This window comes from Ailuropoda melanoleuca, chromosome 4 (assembly GCF_002007445.2).
Source record: "Ailuropoda melanoleuca isolate Jingjing chromosome 4, ASM200744v2, whole genome shotgun sequence".
Classification (NCBI taxonomy): Eukaryota; Metazoa; Chordata; class Mammalia; order Carnivora; family Ursidae; genus Ailuropoda; species Ailuropoda melanoleuca.
Window position 1 is genome coordinate 139,887,958 of NC_048221.1, and position 19,170 is coordinate 139,907,127.

The window sequence follows — 19,170 nt, forward strand, 5'->3', positions numbered from 1 at the left end:
CGTAGACATGCTTTCTGACGCCATGTTACTGGGCTGGCACCATAAGGAAGAGAGGAGGGTGCGTGGCCACTTACCCAGCCACTCAGATCCCTGTGGTACTGAGAGTTGAGAACACTCCCAACAGAGAACAGCTCAGAGCAGAAAAGCGCTATTCCCAGTAGTGGAAGAGCCTTCCTCCCCCTCCCCCGCCAACCATCTTATTTTCAATCTCCAGGCCAGGCATCAACGAAGAACGTACAAAAGATGGAGCCAGACAGGATTTACAAAAGTAACCTGTATTCCAGCCAAAATCTCTTTTAAAAAGAAATCCCTTCTAAAGGGGGGACAAACTACGTAAGACACAATACATTTAAAATATGTATTGAAATTACAAATCAAACTTTTCCATGTGATTCCAAAGTACAAAACACAACATTAAAAGGCATTCAAACAGCTCTTTTATACATCACAGTGTTAGTGGCACAAAGTGGACTGACATTTCAAAAAACACAAACCAAACTTTTGTTTTTACCACCGCTTGTCAAATACGTACTGTATACATGTGTGTCCCACTCATGCATGTTTATACAAGATTAAAATACACCATGGTAAAGTGAGCGAAGAATGAAGGAAAGGTCAGGTGTGTGGCACGCACCTACCCCCCACCGAAGGCTCCCAGAAGTGTGGAAGACAGGATTACACAAACCAAAGGAAGAACAGCATGCCCTCCTGGTTCTGACGCGTTAGCAACTATGTTTGAGTGCAGGCCCTTTGTTCCATGTGGCATTTTTGGCAACACCAGTCATAATCGCTTCGCTTCGCGTATTTTCATAAGGGCTTGGGTTGGTTAGAAGGAATAAACAAGCTTTGGTATTTTTTAAAGAGACCTTCATGAAGCTTTATACATGCAAAATGTTTTCCCTTGATGATTTCACTGTGATTTATATATATATATATTTATATTTATATACAGGGGTATTTATTAATAAATGAGAATCTGAGAAATATACAAAAAGCCCACCCTGGTTCTTTCCGATCCCCTAATTTTTAAAGACTACCAAGGGAAAATGTCCTCTTCAAATCTGTTAAATAACTTTTAACTCTGCAATATAGATGAAAAAGACAGACCCATCTTGGAGTAAGTTTTGTGTAGCTGAGAATCCCTTTCCCCGTGGGCCCCGCATTCTTATCAGGAAGCAGCCTGGTTCCTACACTGGTTTTATGGAATCGTATGCTGTAAAGAGAATGTGTTCCCCTTTGAAAGGGTGCTACATGCTGGTTCCCCAGTCTCCGGCTACTCCTGGGGGGTGAGAAAGAACGGATCTGGACCGCCAGCGGCTCATGCAATCGAAGGATCTGACTATGCTCAGATCCCGAGTCAGTCTCTGCTACGTGAACATCTGCGGCACCTCTCCTCGGGGGGCAATGGCGTCCAGTGAGTCTCAAAGCCCAAGGGCCGGGCTGCACGGTACATGACAGAGTCAGACCCAGAGACCAGGCACGTCCAGTAAAACGGCACGACGGGGTCAGAGGGACACAGATGATGGAAGGTCAGCCGCGGCTTCCGGCACCATTCCCATCAGACACCAGTCAAGTCAGCCATGGTCTAAGGGTCTTCTTCCCTCCCCTCCAGGATTTCAAGGCCTCCAAAGAAATAAACATACATGTGCTTCCAGAACATCAGCAATGAAAACCATCCATGAAGGTGAATGTGATTTTCAATTAAGACAAGCTCTGCCATACAACAGTCCCCCTACCAAACGTAGAACCCCCCAGTCTCACCCGGGAGTGATGGCAAGGTTAAAATCCAAGACGCGGGCCATCTTCCCACGTTCTGCTTACATTTTACATCATGCGTGCTTAATACTACATCCCCATGAATGATGGGAATGGCATTCCCTACTGAAATCAAAGGAATCAGTGGGGGAAATGCAAATTTAGGTAAGACCTCAATGCAATCCTGCTGGTATCTTCCTAAGGAACGGACGAGTTTAGGTATGTCACTATGAAATCAAACCAAGCAAACAGAGGCATGCTTGGTGCAAAGACTCAGAGCAAGCAGGTGCGACTTTGGCTGTGGCCGGCCCCAGAATCTCTTTGGTCCCTACCTGGGTCGAAACACGCGCTTGTGAAACGTGTCAGAGGTGAAGGCACAAGGATGGCTGAGGCTGTGGATATGCGTGATTTGCTTATGGATTTCTCCAGGCTAGACGAACAGCCCAAATCTGCCAGGAATAAAGACATCTGAGCTTGAGCCCAAAGAATGCACCCCTCCCGAAGGCTCTGGTTCCACCCCAAAGGAAAGGGGTACGACTACTGTGCGGACTTGTACAACACGCAATGGGAAACAGCTCGCACAGCAAAGGTGGACCAGGACGGGGTGAGGCCTGCCCCGTGGACTCTGGGAACTGGGCCTCGAGCCTGCTGCTGTCGTTGACAGGCATTTTAAAGGGTCTGGCTGGGCCACCAACTGGATCCTAGGACTCCTGCCTGGAACGTCACCCTCTCCAGAAAGCCATCTACCACCAGAACCTGTTGCAACAATTCGAGCTACGGAGACTCACTGCCCAGGCTCCACTGAAAAGATGATCTTAGGAGTGCTCTTGTTTCATTACTGAATTAAAAACTGAACCGTGGTCGTAAGGAGAACGTTCTGAATGTGACTTTGACTAGCTTCCTAATGGCTTCAGGTTCATAAAGATAATAAATACTACAGATGGTGAGCGAGCGGATACTGTTTCTTCTGACCTATCAAACGTTAGGAAACAAGGAAGAAGTTTCTACACAGGCAAGCAAACAAGGACCCACGGCCAACACACAAATGTAGAAGTCAAACGTACAAAAAAACCACCACATTTTACAAATATGCTTGCAACAAGCAAACAAGTCTGATTTTGTTTCCATTTCACTCCTTTGTGGAATGTGTAGTAAGTTTTAAAAAGAGCCACTATAATAAATCTACGACATTTGCCTTTCTATTATGTTTCAAAGTCCCAAGTTCAATGCCATCAGCTTGCTCCTTAAAAGCACAGGTGGCTTTAAAAGTCCTATTCAAGCCAACTCTCTGTAAAGAACATGCTTTGTCCACTTTTTAAAGTCAACCGATGGAACCACATGTGTCTTACCGATCCGTGCATTCTGCTGCCGCGGTAACAGTCACCCACAGCCCGGGAAAGGCTGAATGGTAAGATCCCCTAATCGAAATAACGAAGTGAAATGGGAGGTTTTTTCCCGCGGGGCAAAATGGTTAGCGACAGGACTTGGAACTGTGTAAGACACAGATTTCTCCAAAATAACTTAGTCACTTCAAACACTGAAAATTGGGAAGCTTCTCTCCCAGTCCCCGGGAGCCCTCCAGTCCTGCCAGGAAGCCCCGCTGGTGAAGACCAATAGCACTGTTCTCTTCTCGCTGTCTCCACGAGGAGGCAGGGGCGAGCAGCCGAACCACAGTGACTCCCAGCAGAATGATTCCCGAGTAAAGCATTTGGTTTCCAAAGACATTAAAAAATATTTGCTCATACCTGGATGAGAAGAGAGAAGCCCCAAAACAGAGGAAGGGAAGAAAGAGGAAAATCTAACGATGAAGATACTCTTTTAAATACATTAGTATTTTCAAAGAAATGCAACAACATAGGAACCCACGTTTGTAACAGTACACGGCTTATAGTGCTCACGACGTCGTTACAAGTTTCAAGAAAAACACAAAGCGCGCGTAAGGCTTTCTAAATCTCCTGAAAAGTGGCCGAGCCAGGAGAGTCATTTAACGGTATCTTCCTAAAATGCACATTTCAAGAAAGGCATAGGATGGTGTAGGTGCACCTTGTTGATTTTTCACTACTCAATTGGAGAAAAAAAAAAAACACCTTCTAGAAAGGATTTTACTAAATGCCATTAGTAATAAAAACAGTTGTCATACACAGAGTGCTTTTCTCAAGTCAGAATTATCGGATTCTGTCTGAAGTGAGTTGTAATCCTCAAAAGACTTCTTCTCTCAGCAATGTGGTGCCACCTTGAGGCCAAGGAGGAGACGGGCAACATTCCACACGAGAGGGTCTCTTAAGCAACCACCAGACACTCCTAGTCTATCCCCACTGGGAGAAAACCGCCCGGCGCGCTCCGTGCAGCACCTCCCTTGTCAAGTCGGCAGAGGTGGACCGCGGCGACGTGCCCTGCCCACGCCAGCCTGCCTTCCCCACGCCCAGGTCACTGCACCCAGGGCCTCGGCAAGCGTTCCGACACCAGTCCCTGAAATCACGGCGTCCGGCGTGACACTGTGAAGCTCAATGGGGCACATAAGGCAAGAAAGATGTTTAGTGGGAGGGGACGGCAGGGTGGGGTGGGGGAGAGCCACGCTTCCCAGAGGCAGGGGTCCTGCTCCAGCGTCCCGCCCGCCTCTAGGGGGGTAACGGGTCGTCATCACCGTTACCACACTTGCACTTGCAGCAAAGTACAAACGGAGTGGCCAAGAGCAGGAAAGGCGAGGCCACCAACAGCAGGAGCCCAAATCCAGCAAAAATGCCAACGACCTGCAAGAAGGAAACACAGGAGCAGAGGGTGAGGTGGCTAGTCTGCAGGTTCCATAGCTGAAGTATAAACCACACAACCACCCACCCACCCATCCTCTCCCCATCCATCATCCATTTAGGCGCCTGCCCAGCCACCCATCTATCCATTCATCCATCAATCCTCCATCCATACACCCATCATCTACCCATCCCTCATCCACTATTCATCTACCCATGCATCCATTCATCCATCCACCCAGCTATCTATCCATCCATCCATCCATATATCATCCATTCCCCAACATCCTCCCATCCATCCTCCCATCCATCCATCCACCCATCTATCATCCATATATCATCCATCCCCCTATCATCCTCCCATCCATTCATCTACCCATTCATCCATTTATCTTCCTTCCATCCTCCCATCCACCCATCCATACATCATCCATCCCCCATCATCCTCATCTATCCATATATCCACCCATCCATCACCTACTCTATCCCCCATCCATCCATCATCTGTCCATTTATCCACCCATCCACCAATACTCCCTTCCCTTCACTCCCCCTGCCCTTTCTTTCATTTTTTTTCTTCCTTTCCCTTTCCTCCCCCCTTCCTTCTATCTAAGCACCCAAACCACCATCCATTTATACATCCAATTAGCCAACAAGCCTCCCTGAGCCGGGCGCTGTACGAGGCATTACAAACACAGAAACGCCTCAGGTCATGGATTCTGGATGGTCACCCGGTTCTCTGGAAAGAGACTAAGATTTAACCAACTGACAAAACGTTTTACAGGAACTGCCATCACGTTCCAGGTATAAAGGGAGACCAAGGGTCGGACATTTGCTAAGAGTAAGGAGGGCTGAGATCACGAAGATGAGGAGGTGGTTAGTGCACGGGAAAGACTAGGATAGCGCATTCCAGATGGGAGAACGGGAGAGACTCAGGCACAACCCATTAAGGAGGAAGCAGACCTGTGTCATTTCCAGAGTTTAAACCCCAAGACTGCTTTTAAAACTGAGTGTTCACATTTTTTGACTTTGTTTTATAACACATGCCTACGCCTAGGTGTGAGTAAATGTAGACATGTTGCCAGTGAGGTCAGGCAGTGCGGCTAGTCAAAAAAGCGGGATGTTTCCTCTTTGACAGCCTCCTGCACTGGCAGCACACCTCCCAGGCAGAAGGCCCCCCCCAAAACTGCAATCTGAGCACAGAGTCAGACCGCCATCTAGTGTTCACAATGATAAATACAAGAACGTGCGCAGCACTCCGTTCTAATCCAGACTCGCGGGTTCCCTTCTCTGTGTCCCATTTCTCTCAAATATAAAATAAACAAATGAGGTACAAGTTCTCTAAGGGCCATGATCAGCTCTGAAGTGTGATACCAGGCTACGGCACTCCCAGATGTGTGAAAGAAAATATACCTTCCCTTAGATTTCCACCTAAAAACATTCGCACGCAGGCCACACTGCATTTACAGATCACACTGCTAAGGCTAGGAGTCCATGCTTCCCGCCCGGTCGGCTAAGTCCACTTGTCTGAACGTAAGGTCGATGGTGGAATTACGGGATGTGAAATCGGAATACATGAAAATGCCAGGAAGGGGTTATTTTGAGGGCCCTCGNGCTTCCCGCCCGGTCGGCTAAGTCCACTTGTCTGAACGTAAGGTCGATGGTGGAATTACGGGATGTGAAATCAGATCAGGCTTTGTTAAAATCACGTGCACACCGGTACTTCGGAATACATGAAAATGCCAGGAAGGGGTTATTTTGAGGGCCCTCTTGCAATCTCAACTACTTGGAACACACAGTCTCAAAGCAGCCAGGGAGTCTCTGCAGTCAAAAACATACCAAAATCCCTGACCAAATGCTCCCATTCTTGGCCAATAACATACCTTCATTTTCACCCTCTTGCCTCTCACTTTGCGTGCCATTTTGTAAGCAGGGTTACCAATCTCTTACCGACTGGTGACAGGAGGACACAGATATTGCCAGAAAGAAAGCAGCCAATGGTAAAGAATGAGATAGGAAGCAAATATCACAAAACANGCGTGCCATTTTGTAAGCAGGGTTACCAATCTCTTACCGACTGGTGACAGGAGGACACAGATATTGCCAGAAGGAAAGCAGCCGATGGTAAAGAATGAGATAGGAAGCAAATATCACAAAACAAAAAACAACCAGTCAGTGCACACATTATAAATGTGTGTCAAGCACTGGATTATATGCTGCAGGAGACACGGATGGGTCGGCAGGACCAGGCTCCCAAGGCGATCATGGCATAGCGCAGCCCTGTTTGAACTGGCAATCTCTGAGACTTCAAGGGCCGGCTGACCCCTCAGGCTGAGCTTCACAAACTCAGATCGCAGCTTGAATGGATGGAGCACAGGCTCACTGAGCACGCACAGACAACTGCATCTCCCATAATAAATGTGTAATAGATGGTTAGGAGACCAACCAGCTGCCTTGAATCTGGTATGTTCTGAATCCTCTCCTCCGGAGAGTTCTACAACCCTTACCCCAGTGCTGGGGAACAATAAGCCAAAATCAAAGATACGGTAAGGGGAATGCAAGGAACGTCCTTAATTCACTGACACTTGGCATTTGCACACGGCATCGACAACTGCCAAGCACAGGCTAAATGGGGCAGAGGCCGGAACAGGGACGGGTGAGGGACTGAGGGCTGTAGCCGCTCACATGTCTCTTCCCAATTCCCCCTGCAGTGACATCACGGTAGGAGCTTGAAAGAGCCACCAAGGGAGTGTTTATACCACAGGAAGCAGCCGACACTGCGACACTGCAGATGGGCCCGGGAGCCAGCAGTTAAATACTGACTATCACGCAGCTGAGGTCTGCGCTTGAGGCGAGGGTTCCATGTGGTAAGAGAGCCGACAGCGTGCCGAGTCTACACCGGCGCCCACTGGGTGACAGGTCCCAGATCCCCCCTGCCCACCTTTGCTAATAGCTCCTCTTTCCTCTGCTTGATGAATATCTGCTGCTCTGAACCCATGAGGATCTGCCTCTGTTCTCTGAAAGAACGCGTTCTGGCGGGAGGGCAGGCAGACACCAGTCATGACAAAGGGGTGAAAACTGCCCAAATACAGATTCAAGATGCAGAAAACAGACGCTGGGAAGCTCAGGGAGGCTTCCCGGGGAGGCAGCCGCTCCAGCCGGCAGGAAGAGAGAATTTCAGACCGGCTGTAGGACAGTCTAGTTGAGTAGAGGGAACCCAGATAACCAGACACGTGCAGACAGGACATCGGGGCGGAGTCCACCAGAGCCAAAACAGGGAGTGCAGGATCCCCACTCAGAAGCTTCACGTTCATCTTGTTGAGAATCCAAGGAGGCAGGTGAGTTCCAGGGGCTTTGTGCAGGATGGGTCCACGGGAGGGAAGACGGAGCCAGGAGCCCCTTCTAGAACTCCCAGCAAGCCTGGCAGGTGGGAGGAAGGACGACTACATGGAGAAGAGGCTCAGATCAGAAGGATGTTCAGAAAGCAAAATCTGCAAGACTCGAGGTGATCCAAGAACCCTGCACTCAGTTTTGGCTTGAGGGGACGGACGTGCCATCTTGGTAATAAGAGAAGAACGATGAGTTCCATTTGGATGCTCTGAGTTTGAGCAACCCGGGGGCACCCTCGTGAAGATATCTATGAGGCAGTGGGCACATGAATCTCGAAATCCGGGGAGAAGCCGGCAGATTTCAGCACCATCGGCACACAGATGTTCAAGCGGGTGACTGCCTCCCAGGGAGGGAGCACAGATTGAGGAAAGCAACCGAATTAAGCCCTCCCACCATCTGGGTACAGAAGAGAAGGCCATCTCGAAGGCACTCATCGGCTCAGGCCGCCAGAACCAAGCACCACAGATGCAGCCTAAACACCAGACAGCTGTCTTTCCACGGTCCTTAGGGGCAAGAAGTCTGGGACCAAGGTGCATCCTCACATGGCTGTCCCTCTGCACTTGTCTGGGTCCTAATCTCTTCTTAGAAGGACACCAGTCATACTGGATCAGGGCCCACCCAACAGCCCCGCTGTAACTTACCCACCTCTCTGCGGGCCCTGCTTCCGGACACAGTCACATTCTGAGGCTCTGGGGCTGCGGGCTGCTAGACATGAATTCTGGGGGCCCTAATTCAGCCCCTAACAAAGGAGGACACCAGGGAGGAGTGTCGGGATGGTAGGATTTTGGTACATGTGCAGTTCGAAGCGAGCCCAGGATTGTAGGAGAGTCAGGAAGAGCTGAGTGTCAGGGAAGCCCTGAGTGGAGTGGAGAGGGAGGGAGGGCTGACGCAGCCGTCACGGGGACGGACGCCTGGACTCACAGCAACCCTCTCCAGGAGACTCGGGTCCCACTGCACTGGTTCTGGGTGCCCCCAACGGGCTGCCTGCATCCTCTAGACAGGCCTCTCCTCATTCCCCATTTCTGGGCTCCAGAGGGTTCTGGGGCACCCACATTGGGCCTCCGCACTGCGGCTGCTCCTGGGACCCAGACGACAAGGTGCCTGCAAGATGGGCCGCGAGTTCTGCGGGGCGGAGGGCCGGCCATGGCCAGGCGAACGAACACATCTCCTAGGGTGCCAGGCAGTGGTGCTGCCTCTGGGGAAGTAGGAAGGGGAGCGAGCCTGGGAATGGGGTTCAGGGCACACAAAGGAGACACACTGGCCTCAGGGAAGTGAGCCCGGGAGGAAGTGGGGGGGTCCAGGTCACCCAGGCCTTTGGTCTGAGCAACACGTCCTGAAACGAGGGGGACATGGAGGAGGAAGGGATCTCAAGAGAAAATCTAAGTTCTGCTCATACATGTTCTGACACCCACATGGAGACAGCTAGTGGCAGCTGGGAGCCGAGGGGGCCATGTGGTCACGGCAGGGGCCGGGAGCGCACAAGTAGGGCTCCCCATCACTGGGGTCACGAGGGCTGGTCCCACCTCCCTATAAACACAAAATAGTAAGTAATCTTTGACCCCTGCATTATAATCCACTCCACTGTTCTTGTTTCACAAGTGCAAAATCTGTGGCCAAGAAGCGATGCCAAGTCTTGAAATCTGTTTAAGACAGAAGGGACTGGTGTCCTGGTCAAGTACAAGACGACTTGTGCCCATCTCACTGAGTTCTGTGCTCCCTGCACGAGGCTTCCGGGACAGGGGTGCCTGTGGAACGCACTCCCACCCTTGAGCCCGGCCCCCGCCGGCGTTCGTGGCTCAGCTCCACACGTGTGGATACAGAGACCAGCCATCCGCTGGCTACCTTAAATGCCATTCTCTGGCTAAAAGTGAGCTCTCCCTTCATTGCGAGGGGGGCCTGAGGATTCTCTGCTCGGAAGCAAAGAACAGCCAGGGTGGCAAAGACCCTCCTGGGTCAGGTGCCGGCGTCCTCAGGACGTAGATTTATCTAGGGCAGAGGAAACGCACCGTTCACCTCTGCACTAGAATCAGGACAAAAGGTTCACAGCAACCGTGTGTCAAACGACGAGCAAGGGGCAGATGGACGAGCAGGGCCGCGAGCGTGTTGCGCTCACATCTAGGACTCCGCGGCTGGTGATAAGTAGGATGTCTCTCCACCCCCTGCAGCCAGAGCCTTCCAAGCCACCCTGTGACCGCCCTTCCCGTGTGCAAGAGCGCCGTTTCAGCACAAGACTCTGTTACGAACAGCCAACAAAACAACATCACTTGGGACGAAAAGGAATTGTGTCAAACCTTTACGTGACAAAGACCCATCGTTTCTGTTCAGGGCATGACACCCCGCGAGGAAACCCCATCTGACAGGGCTCTGGGTAAACGTATGTGGCGTGTAATAATTTTACTCCCACAAAAATACTGAGAGCAGCCCACAAGAATCACGAGCAAGCACTCTACCATTCTCAAATAAAAAAGTCTCTTGAAACAATTTTACCCAACTTCGCATCTAAAAGCAGGACAGCTAAGGAGCAGGAACTCTGGGGAGCCACGGGTCACTGAATTCAGGGCCATGTCTGGAGCACTGCTGAGGTCTGCGCTGGGCCAGGCCCCGGGCGGCAGAGACAGAAGGCTTTCCCCAAGGAGCTGATGACGCCGACACTGGGCAGGAGCTCCAGGCAAGACACAACTGCTCCAGGTCCAAAGTCCTCTCTTCTAAGCAGGAGCTTTTTGTGTCCCCTGGAGAGGGGACAAAGGACATCACCTTCAAACTACACCAGCGGTATGTTCTCTGGTCACAAACCGACGACGGCCTGTCCCGGCCACCAGCCTGCCCCCCGCGAGCACAGCCTGGACACCAGCCGCTCCCATGTGATTCCCGGAGAACGGGGGCAAGCCAGACAGGCCCCTTTCCTTCCTGTACCACCCAAAGAGAAAAGTAGCTGAGGGAGCAAGGACAGGTCCCTCCAGAGACTGCTGGCTTTGCAGAGGGAGGCTGCGAACCCGTCACAAGAGAGCCAAACCGATCACTCCTGCTTCCATCCAAGTTTTTTCCTGGAGCAAGTGCCTGGCTCAGGTGTGGGGCCAGGGCCGCAGGGTCACAAAGGTGAGCAAAACAAGTCCCTGCTGTGGAGAACAGTCTCTCACTCCCTAAGAGGTAAGACACATGCTCAAGAGGGGAAGACAGGCGGGAGTCGCAGTAAGGGATTGACGTTGAAAGAAACGTGCAGAGCCGGGGGTGAGAGGGAGGGGGGTCTGGTGACAGGCGGGGTGGGGGTTCACGGAGTACATTGCCTTGAACCAGGCTATAGCCAAAGGGGCACCATCTCCGTGCACCGAGCTGGGACAAGCAGAGGAAAGAGAGCCATGAAGACCGGGAGGACACCAGGGCCTGGCAGAGGCGGGGAGAGGGAGGCCTGGCAGAACCACAGTCCCGAAGGCTGGTGAATGCAGAGCAGGGAGTCACCTGCCGGGCCCTGGAACCAGGTTCCCACCTGCCGTCCTGGGGTGTCAGGGCATCGATCTGCCCCCTACCCCGGGCGCTTCTCAGACGTTCACCAGACATTCCACGCACAAACTGTTGGGGGACAGTAACACCCGCAGTTCTGCCGCAGCAGCTTTGCACTAAACATAACCCGGCCCAGGATCGGTAACAAGCCAGCAGGGAAGCAGACCCCAAGCAGAAGCCCATCTGAAGGGGACGGGAACCGACAGCCCCATCTGACCCACAGGCAGGAGTCGCGGGAAGGGAGGCCGGGGTCAGGGTCCAGGCCGATGTNGCGACACTGCGACACTGCAGATGGGCCCGGGAGCCAGCAGTTAAATACTGACTATCACGCAGCTGAGGTCTGCGCTTGAGGCGAGGGTTCCATGTGGTAAGAGAGCCGACAGCGTGCCGAGTCTACACCGGCGCCCACTGGGTGACAGGTCCCAGATCCCCCCTGCCCACCTTTGCTAATAGCTCCTCTTTCCTCTGCTTGATGAATATCTGCTGCTCTGAACCCATGAGGATCTGCCTCTGTTCTCTGAAAGAACGCGTTCTGGCGGGAGGGCAGGCAGACACCAGTCATGACAAAGGGGTGAAAACTGCCCAAATACAGATTCAAGATGCAGAAAACAGACGCTGGGAAGCTCAGGGAGGCTTCCCGGGGAGGCAGCCGCTCCAGCCGGCAGGAAGAGAGAATTTCAGACCGGCTGTAGGACAGTCTAGTTGAGTAGAGGGAACCCAGATAACCAGACACGTGCAGACAGGACATCGGGGCGGAGTCCACCAGAGCCAAAACAGGGAGTGCAGGATCCCCACTCAGAAGCTTCACGTTCATCTTGTTGAGAATCCAAGGAGGCAGGTGAGTTCCAGGGGCTTTGTGCAGGATGGGTCCACGGGAGGGAAGACGGAGCCAGGAGCCCCTTCTAGAACTCCCAGCAAGCCTGGCAGGTGGGAGGAAGGACGACTACATGGAGAAGAGGCTCAGATCAGAAGGATGTTCAGAAAGCAAAATCTGCAAGACTCGAGGTGATCCAAGAACCCTGCACTCAGTTTTGGCTTGAGGGGACGGACGTGCCATCTTGGTAATAAGAGAAGAACGATGAGTTCCATTTGGATGCTCTGAGTTTGAGCAACCCGGGGGCACCCTCGTGAAGATATCTATGAGGCAGTGGGCACATGAATCTCGAAATCCGGGGAGAAGCCGGCAGATTTCAGCACCATCGGCACACAGATGTTCAAGCGGGTGACTGCCTCCCAGGGAGGGAGCACAGATTGAGGAAAGCAACCGAATTAAGCCCTCCCACCATCTGGGTACAGAAGAGAAGGCCATCTCGAAGGCACTCATCGGCTCAGGCCGCCAGAACCAAGCACCACAGATGCAGCCTAAACACCAGACAGCTGTCTTTCCACGGTCCTTAGGGGCAAGAAGTCTGGGACCAAGGTGCATCCTCACATGGCTGTCCCTCTGCACTTGTCTGGGTCCTAATCTCTTCTTAGAAGGACACCAGTCATACTGGATCAGGGCCCACCCAACAGCCCCGCTGTAACTTACCCACCTCTCTGCGGGCCCTGCTTCCGGACACAGTCACATTCTGAGGCTCTGGGGCTGCGGGCTGCTAGACATGAATTCTGGGGGCCCTAATTCAGCCCCTAACAAAGGAAGACACCAGGGAGGAGTGTCGGGATGGTAGGATTTTGGTACATGTGCAGTTCGAAGCGAGCCCAGGATTGTAGGAGAGTCAGGAAGAGCTGAGTGTCAGGGAAGCCCTGAGTGGAGTGGAGAGGGAGGGAGGGCTGACGCAGCCGTCACGGGGACGGACGCCTGGACTCACAGCAACCCTCTCCAGGAGACTCGGGTCCCACTGCACTGGTTCTGGGTGCCCCCAACGGGCTGCCTGCATCCTCTAGACAGGCCTCTCCTCATTCCCCATTTCTGGGCTCCAGAGGGTTCTGGGGCACCCACATTGGGCCTCCGCACTGCGGCTGCTCCTGGGACCCAGACGACAAGGTGCCTGCAAGATGGGCCGCGAGTTCCGCGGGGCGGAGGGCCGGCCATGGCCAGGCGAACGAACACATCTCCNTGAGGTCTGCGCTGGGCCAGGCCCCGGGCGGCAGAGACAGAAGGCTTTCCCCAAGGAGCTGATGACGCCGACACTGGGCAGGAGCTCCAGGCAAGACACAACTGCTCCAGGTCCAAAGTCCTCTCTTCTAAGCAGGAGCTTTTTGTGTCCCCTGGAGAGGGGACAAGGGACATCACCTTCCAACTACACCAGCGGTATGTTCTCTGGTCACAAACCGACGACGGCCTGTCCCGGCCACCAGCCTGCCCCCCGCGAGCACAGCCTGGACACCAGCCGCTCCCATGTGATTCCCGGAGAACGGGGGCAAGCCAGACAGGCCCCTTTCCTTCCTGTACCACCCAAAGAGAAAAGTAGCTGAGGGAGCAAGGACAGGTCCCTCCAGAGACTGCTGGCTTTGCAGAGGGAGGCTGCGAACCTGTCACAAGAGAGCCAAACCGATCACTCCTGCTTCCATCCAAGTTTTTTCCTGGAGCAAGTGCCTGGCTCAGGTGTGGGGCCAGGGCCGCAGGGTCACAAAGGTGAGCAAAACAAGTCCCTGCTGTGGAGAACAGTCTCTCACTCCCTAAGAGGTAAGACACATGCTCAAGAGGGGAAGACAGGCGGGAGTCGCAGTAAGGGATTGACGTTGAAAGAAACGTGCAGAGCCGGGGGTGAGAGGGAGGGGGGTCTGGTGACAGGCGGGGTGGGGGTTCACGGAGTACATTGCCTTGAACCAGGCTATAGCCAAAGGGGCACCATCTCCGTGCACCGAGCCGGGACAAGCAGAGGAAAGAGAGCCATGAAGACCGGGAGGACACCAGGGCCTGGCAGAGGCGGGGAGAGGGAGGCCTGGCAGAACCACAGTCCCGAAGGCTGGTGAATGCAGAGCAGGGAGTCACCTGCCGGGCCCTGGAACCAGGTTCCCACCTGCCGTCCTGGGGTGTCAGGGCATCGATCTGCCCCCTACCCCGGGCGCTTCTCAGACGTTCACCAGACATTCCACGCACAAACTGTTGGGGGACAGTAACACCCGCATTTCTGCCGCAGCAGCTTTGCACTAAACATAACCCGGCCCAGGATCGGTAACAAGCCAGCAGGGAAGCAGACCCCAAGCAGAAGCCCATCTGAAGGGGACGGGAACCGACAGCCCCATCTGACCCACAGGCAGGAGTCGCGGGAAGGGAGGCCGGGGTCAGGGTCCAGGCCGATGTGCCCCCGAAAGACGAGCCACGGGAGCACAAGTGTCTTCTGGAGGGGGTCTCCTACAGCTTGTGGGGGCGGCTGGTCCTCACCGTCAGAACTGAGGCTGGGAACAGCTGGGCCTTCAGGGTCTGCCCAGGAAGGACCGTCTGCTCCAGCGACGTCCGCCGCCGCACAGCGTGTCCCCCANAGACGACAAGGTGCCTGCAAGATGGGCTGCGAGTTCTGCGGGGCGGAGGGCCGGCCATGGCCAGGCGAACGAACACATCTCCTAGGGTGCCAGGCAGTGGTGCTGCCTCTGGGGAAGTAGGAAGGGGAGCGAGCCTGGGAATGGGGTTCAGGGCACACAAAGGAGACACACTGGCCTCAGGGAAGTGAGCCCGGGAGGAAGTGGGGGGGTCCAGGTCACCCAGGCCTTTGGTCTGAGCAACACGTCCTGAAACGAGGGGGACATGGAGGAGGAAGGGATCTCAAGAGAAAATCTAAGTTCTGCTCATACATGTTCTGACACCCACATGGAGACAGCTAGTGGCAGCTGGGAGCCGAGGGGGCCATGTGGTCACGGCAGGGGCCGGGAGCGCACAAGTAGGGCTCCCCATCACTGGGGTCACGAGGGCTGGTCCCACCTCCCTATAAACACAAAATAGTAAGTAATCTTTGACCCCTGCATTATAATCCACTCCACTGTTCTTGTTTCACAAGTGCAAAATCTGTGGCCAAGAAGCGATGCCAAGTCTTGAAATCTGTTTAAGACAGAAGGGACTGGTGTCCTGGTCAAGTACAAGACGACTTGTGCCCATCTCACTGAGTTCTGTGCTCCCTGCACGAGGCTTCCGGGACAGGGGTGCCTGTGGAACGCACTCCCACCCTTGAGCCCGGCCCCCGCCGGCGTTCGTGGCTCAGCTCCACACGTGTGGATACAGAGACCAGCCATCCGCTGGCTACCTTAAATGCCATTCTCTGGCTAAAAGTGAGCTCTCCCTTCATTGCGAGGGGGGCCTGAGGATTCTCTGCTCGGAAGCAAAGAACAGCCAGGGTGGCAAAGACCCTCCTGGGTCAGGTGCCGGCGTCCTCAGGACGTAGATTTATCTAGGGCAGAGGAAACGCACCGTTCACCTCTGCACTAGAATCAGGACAAAAGGTTCACAGCAACCGTGTTTCAAACGACGAGCAAGGGGCAGATGGACGAGCAGGGCCGTGAGCGTGTTGCGCTCACATCTAGGACTCCGCGGCTGGTGATAAGTAGGACGTCTCCCCACCCCCTGCAGCCAGAGCCTTCCAAGCCACCCTGTGACCGCCCTTCCCGTGTGCAAGAGCGCCGTTTCAGCACAAGACTCTGTTACGAACAGCCAACAAAACAACATCACTTGGGACGAAAAGGAATTGTGTCAAACCTTTACGTGACAAAGACCCATCGTTTCTGTTCAGGGCATGACACCCCGCGAGGAAACCCCATCTGACAGGGCTCTGGGTAAACGTATGTGGCGTGTAATAATTTTACTCCCACAAAAATACTGAGAGCAGCCCACAAGGATCACGAGCAAGCACTCTACCATTCTCAAATAAAAAAGTCTCTTGAAACAATTTTACCCAACTTCGCATCTAAAAGCAGGACAGCTAAGGAGCAGGAACTCTGGGGAGCCACGGGTCACTGAATTCAGGGCCATGTCTGGAGCGCTGTTGAGGTCTGCGCTGGGCCAGGCCCCGGGCGGCAGAGACAGAAGGCTTTCCCCAAGGAGCTGATGACGCCGACACTGGGCAGGAGCTCCAGGCAAGACACAACTGCTCCAGGTCCAAAGTCCTCTCTTCTAAGCAGGAGCTTTTTGTGTCCCCTGGAGAGGGGACAAGGGACATCACCTTCCAACTACACCAGCGGTATGTTCTCTGGTCACAAACCGACGACGGCCTGTCCCGGCCACCAGCCTGCCCCCCGCGAGCACAGCCTGGACACCAGCCGCTCCCATGTGATTCCCGGAGAACGGGGGCAAGCCAGACAGGCCCCTTTCCTTCCTGTACCACCCAAAGAGAAAAGTAGCTGAGGGAGCAAGGACAGGTCCCTCCAGAGACTGCTGGCTTTGCAGAGGGAGGCTGCGAACCTGTCACAAGAGAGCCAAACCGATCACTCCTGCTTCCATCCAAGTTTTTTCCTGGAGCAAGTGCCTGGCTCAGGTGTGGGGCCAGGGCCGCAGGGTCACAAAGGTGAGCAAAACAAGTCCCTGCTGTGGAGAACAGTCTCTCACTCCCTAAGAGGTAAGACACATGCTCAAGAGGGGAAGACAGGCGGGAGTCGCAGTAAGGGATTGACGTTGAAAGAAACGTGCAGAGCCGGGGGTGAGAGGGAGGGGGGTCTGGTGACAGGCGGGGTGGGGGTTCACGGAGTACATTGCCTTGAACCAGGCTATAGCCAAAGGGGCACCATCTCCGTGCACCGAGCCGGGACAAGCAGAGGAAAGAGAGCCATGAAGACCGGGAGGACACCAGGGCCTGGCAGAGGCGGGGAGAGGGAGGCCTGGCAGAACCACAGTCCCGAAGGCTGGTGAATGCAGAGCAGGGAGTCACCTGCCGGGCCCTGGAACCAGGTTCCCACCTGCCGTCCTGGGGTGTCAGGGCATCGATCTGCCCCCTACCCCGGGCGCTTCTCAGACGTTCACCAGACATTCCACGCACAAACTGTTGGGGGACAGTAACACCCGCATTTCTGCCGCAGCAGCTTTGCACTAAACATAACCCGGCCCAGGATCGGTAACAAGCCAGCAGGGAAGCAGACCCCAAGCAGAAGCCCATCTGAAGGGGACGGGAACCGACAGCCCCATCTGACCCACAGGCAGGAGTCGCGGGAAGGGAGGCCGGGGTCAGGGTCCAGGCCGATGTGCCCCCGAAAGACGAGCCACGGGAGCACAAGTGTCTTCTGGAGGGGGTCTCCTACAGCTTGTGGGGGCGGCCGGTCCTCACCGTCAGAACTGAGGCTGGGAACAGCTGGGCCTTCAGGTCTGCCCAGGAAGGACCGTCTGCTCCAGTGACGTCCGCCGCCGCACAGCGTGTCCCCCCGCAAGTCCCGAGCGACAGGCCTCCGCGTCCCCGCTTCATACCTCCCACGCTCAGCTACTTCTCGCGACGACCTGCGCTTTCCTTTTGATGCTGGTCCGCTCACGTTTTACCACTTTCCCCAAATCTAACGCTCACTCGTGGGCAGCCTCCCGCTCTACCTACAGCCCGCACGTCCCGGGAGCACCACGCACAGAGCAGCAGAAGCCTGCGAGAACCTGCACCCCGCACCCCTGCGATCCGGGCAGCCAGGGGCTCCAGGGCCTCGGAGCTGCTCACAGAAGCCAGAAGGAGCTGGCGGGAAGGTGCTCCAGGCTCCTTACTGAGCAAGAGTGCGGGGCACAGACCCTTGTGTCCTGGTTTCTGCACTTCTCACCCGTATTTCTCGATGATGCCAATGCCTGTTACCAGAACTCAGTGCGGCCCAGGACCCCCCAGGGACATGCAGTGCACTCACTTGAATAAACAGGCACAGGGGAGAAGGTGTGACCACCCAGGCCAGGGTCGAAAGGGTGACAGGGTTTCCACCTTGCCCTGGCGCTCACCTGGGGTGTCATGCTCGCCACCAGCCACCCTGGGGCTCGGAAGTTCAAGCCGCGTGGAGACGCACGTGAAGGAGCTCCAGCTCGAGCTCCAGCAGCCGTGTCCGTGTCCCCACGACACTGACAGCACTTCCGCTCCCACTAATGACAAGTGCAGCCTTGTTGGCGCGGCAGAGTCGTGAACAAGGTACATGGGAGGCTCTGAAGCCCGTGCATCTCAGGAGGTCTGTCATGCGCAAACACCACCTCCGGGCAAAGGCACCTTCCCTCCGCTGGTCCTCATTCACGACACAGAAAAGGCCAGAGCAGAACAACGTGATCCCCGAGTCCTCCCTTGCTCTGATTCCCAGTGAGTCCGTGTGGATGCCCACGGAGCTTCCGCTCACGTGGTGGCTCCGCGCGGGCAGCACGCCCAGACCGATGCACATCCGTCCCGCGGACGTAAGGGGAAAAGCAGCAAAGGAGGAACGTGGCCTCCCTACAGTTCCCGTCACTACACGGGGTGAGGGTGTGGAGACTGTTACGGGTAGAACCACGACCCCGGACGTGCTACTGGTGGAGTCCTGACCCCCAATACTTCAGAATGTGACCTTATTTGGAAATGGGATCTTTTTGGAGGTCATCACGTTAAAAGGAGGTGATGAGGGTGAGCCCTAGTCCGATATGACTGGTGTCCTTATCAGAAAGGAAATCTGGCCACAGACACAGAGCAGCACAGAGGACAGATGCCCTTGCCAAGGCGAAGGGCAGCAGGGACCCATCTGTGAGCGGAGGAGCCCCACGGACTGACAGCCACCGGCAGAAGCTGGAAGACAGGGCACGGAGTCCCCCACAGGTTTCAGAGGGGGTGTGGCCCCGTGACACCCTATGCCAGACTTTCAGCTCCAGAACTGGGAGGATTATGCTTCAGCTGTTCTGTGCTCCTGAGGAGGAGGAGGGGGAGGGGGAGGGGGA

The 19,170-nt window shown here is 54.6% G+C and overlaps 2 protein-coding genes across 2 annotated transcripts in view; both read right to left on the reverse strand.

The window, feature by feature from the left end:
* Positions 1-256: 256 nt before the first annotated feature.
* Positions 257-19,170, reverse strand: part of RNF144A (ring finger protein 144A) — a 93,143-nt gene continuing 74,229 nt past the window's right edge. Inside the window, exon 8 of the mRNA XM_034657306.1 lies at positions 257-4,505. Coding sequence (XP_034513197.1) covers positions 4,374-4,505 — 132 coding nt within the window. The 3' untranslated portion in view covers positions 257-4,373. The remainder of the gene's footprint in view (positions 4,506-19,170) is intronic.
* On the reverse strand, positions 6,560-19,164 carry LOC117802067. Its single transcript, XM_034659956.1, has 2 exons — positions 17,499-19,164; positions 6,560-11,658 (listed from the first exon to the last, which is right to left on the reverse strand). The coding sequence occupies exon 2, from the start codon at positions 11,571-11,573 to the stop codon at positions 10,407-10,409; it is 1,167 nt and encodes a 388-aa protein (XP_034515847.1). The 5' UTR covers positions 11,574-11,658; positions 17,499-19,164; the 3' UTR covers positions 6,560-10,406.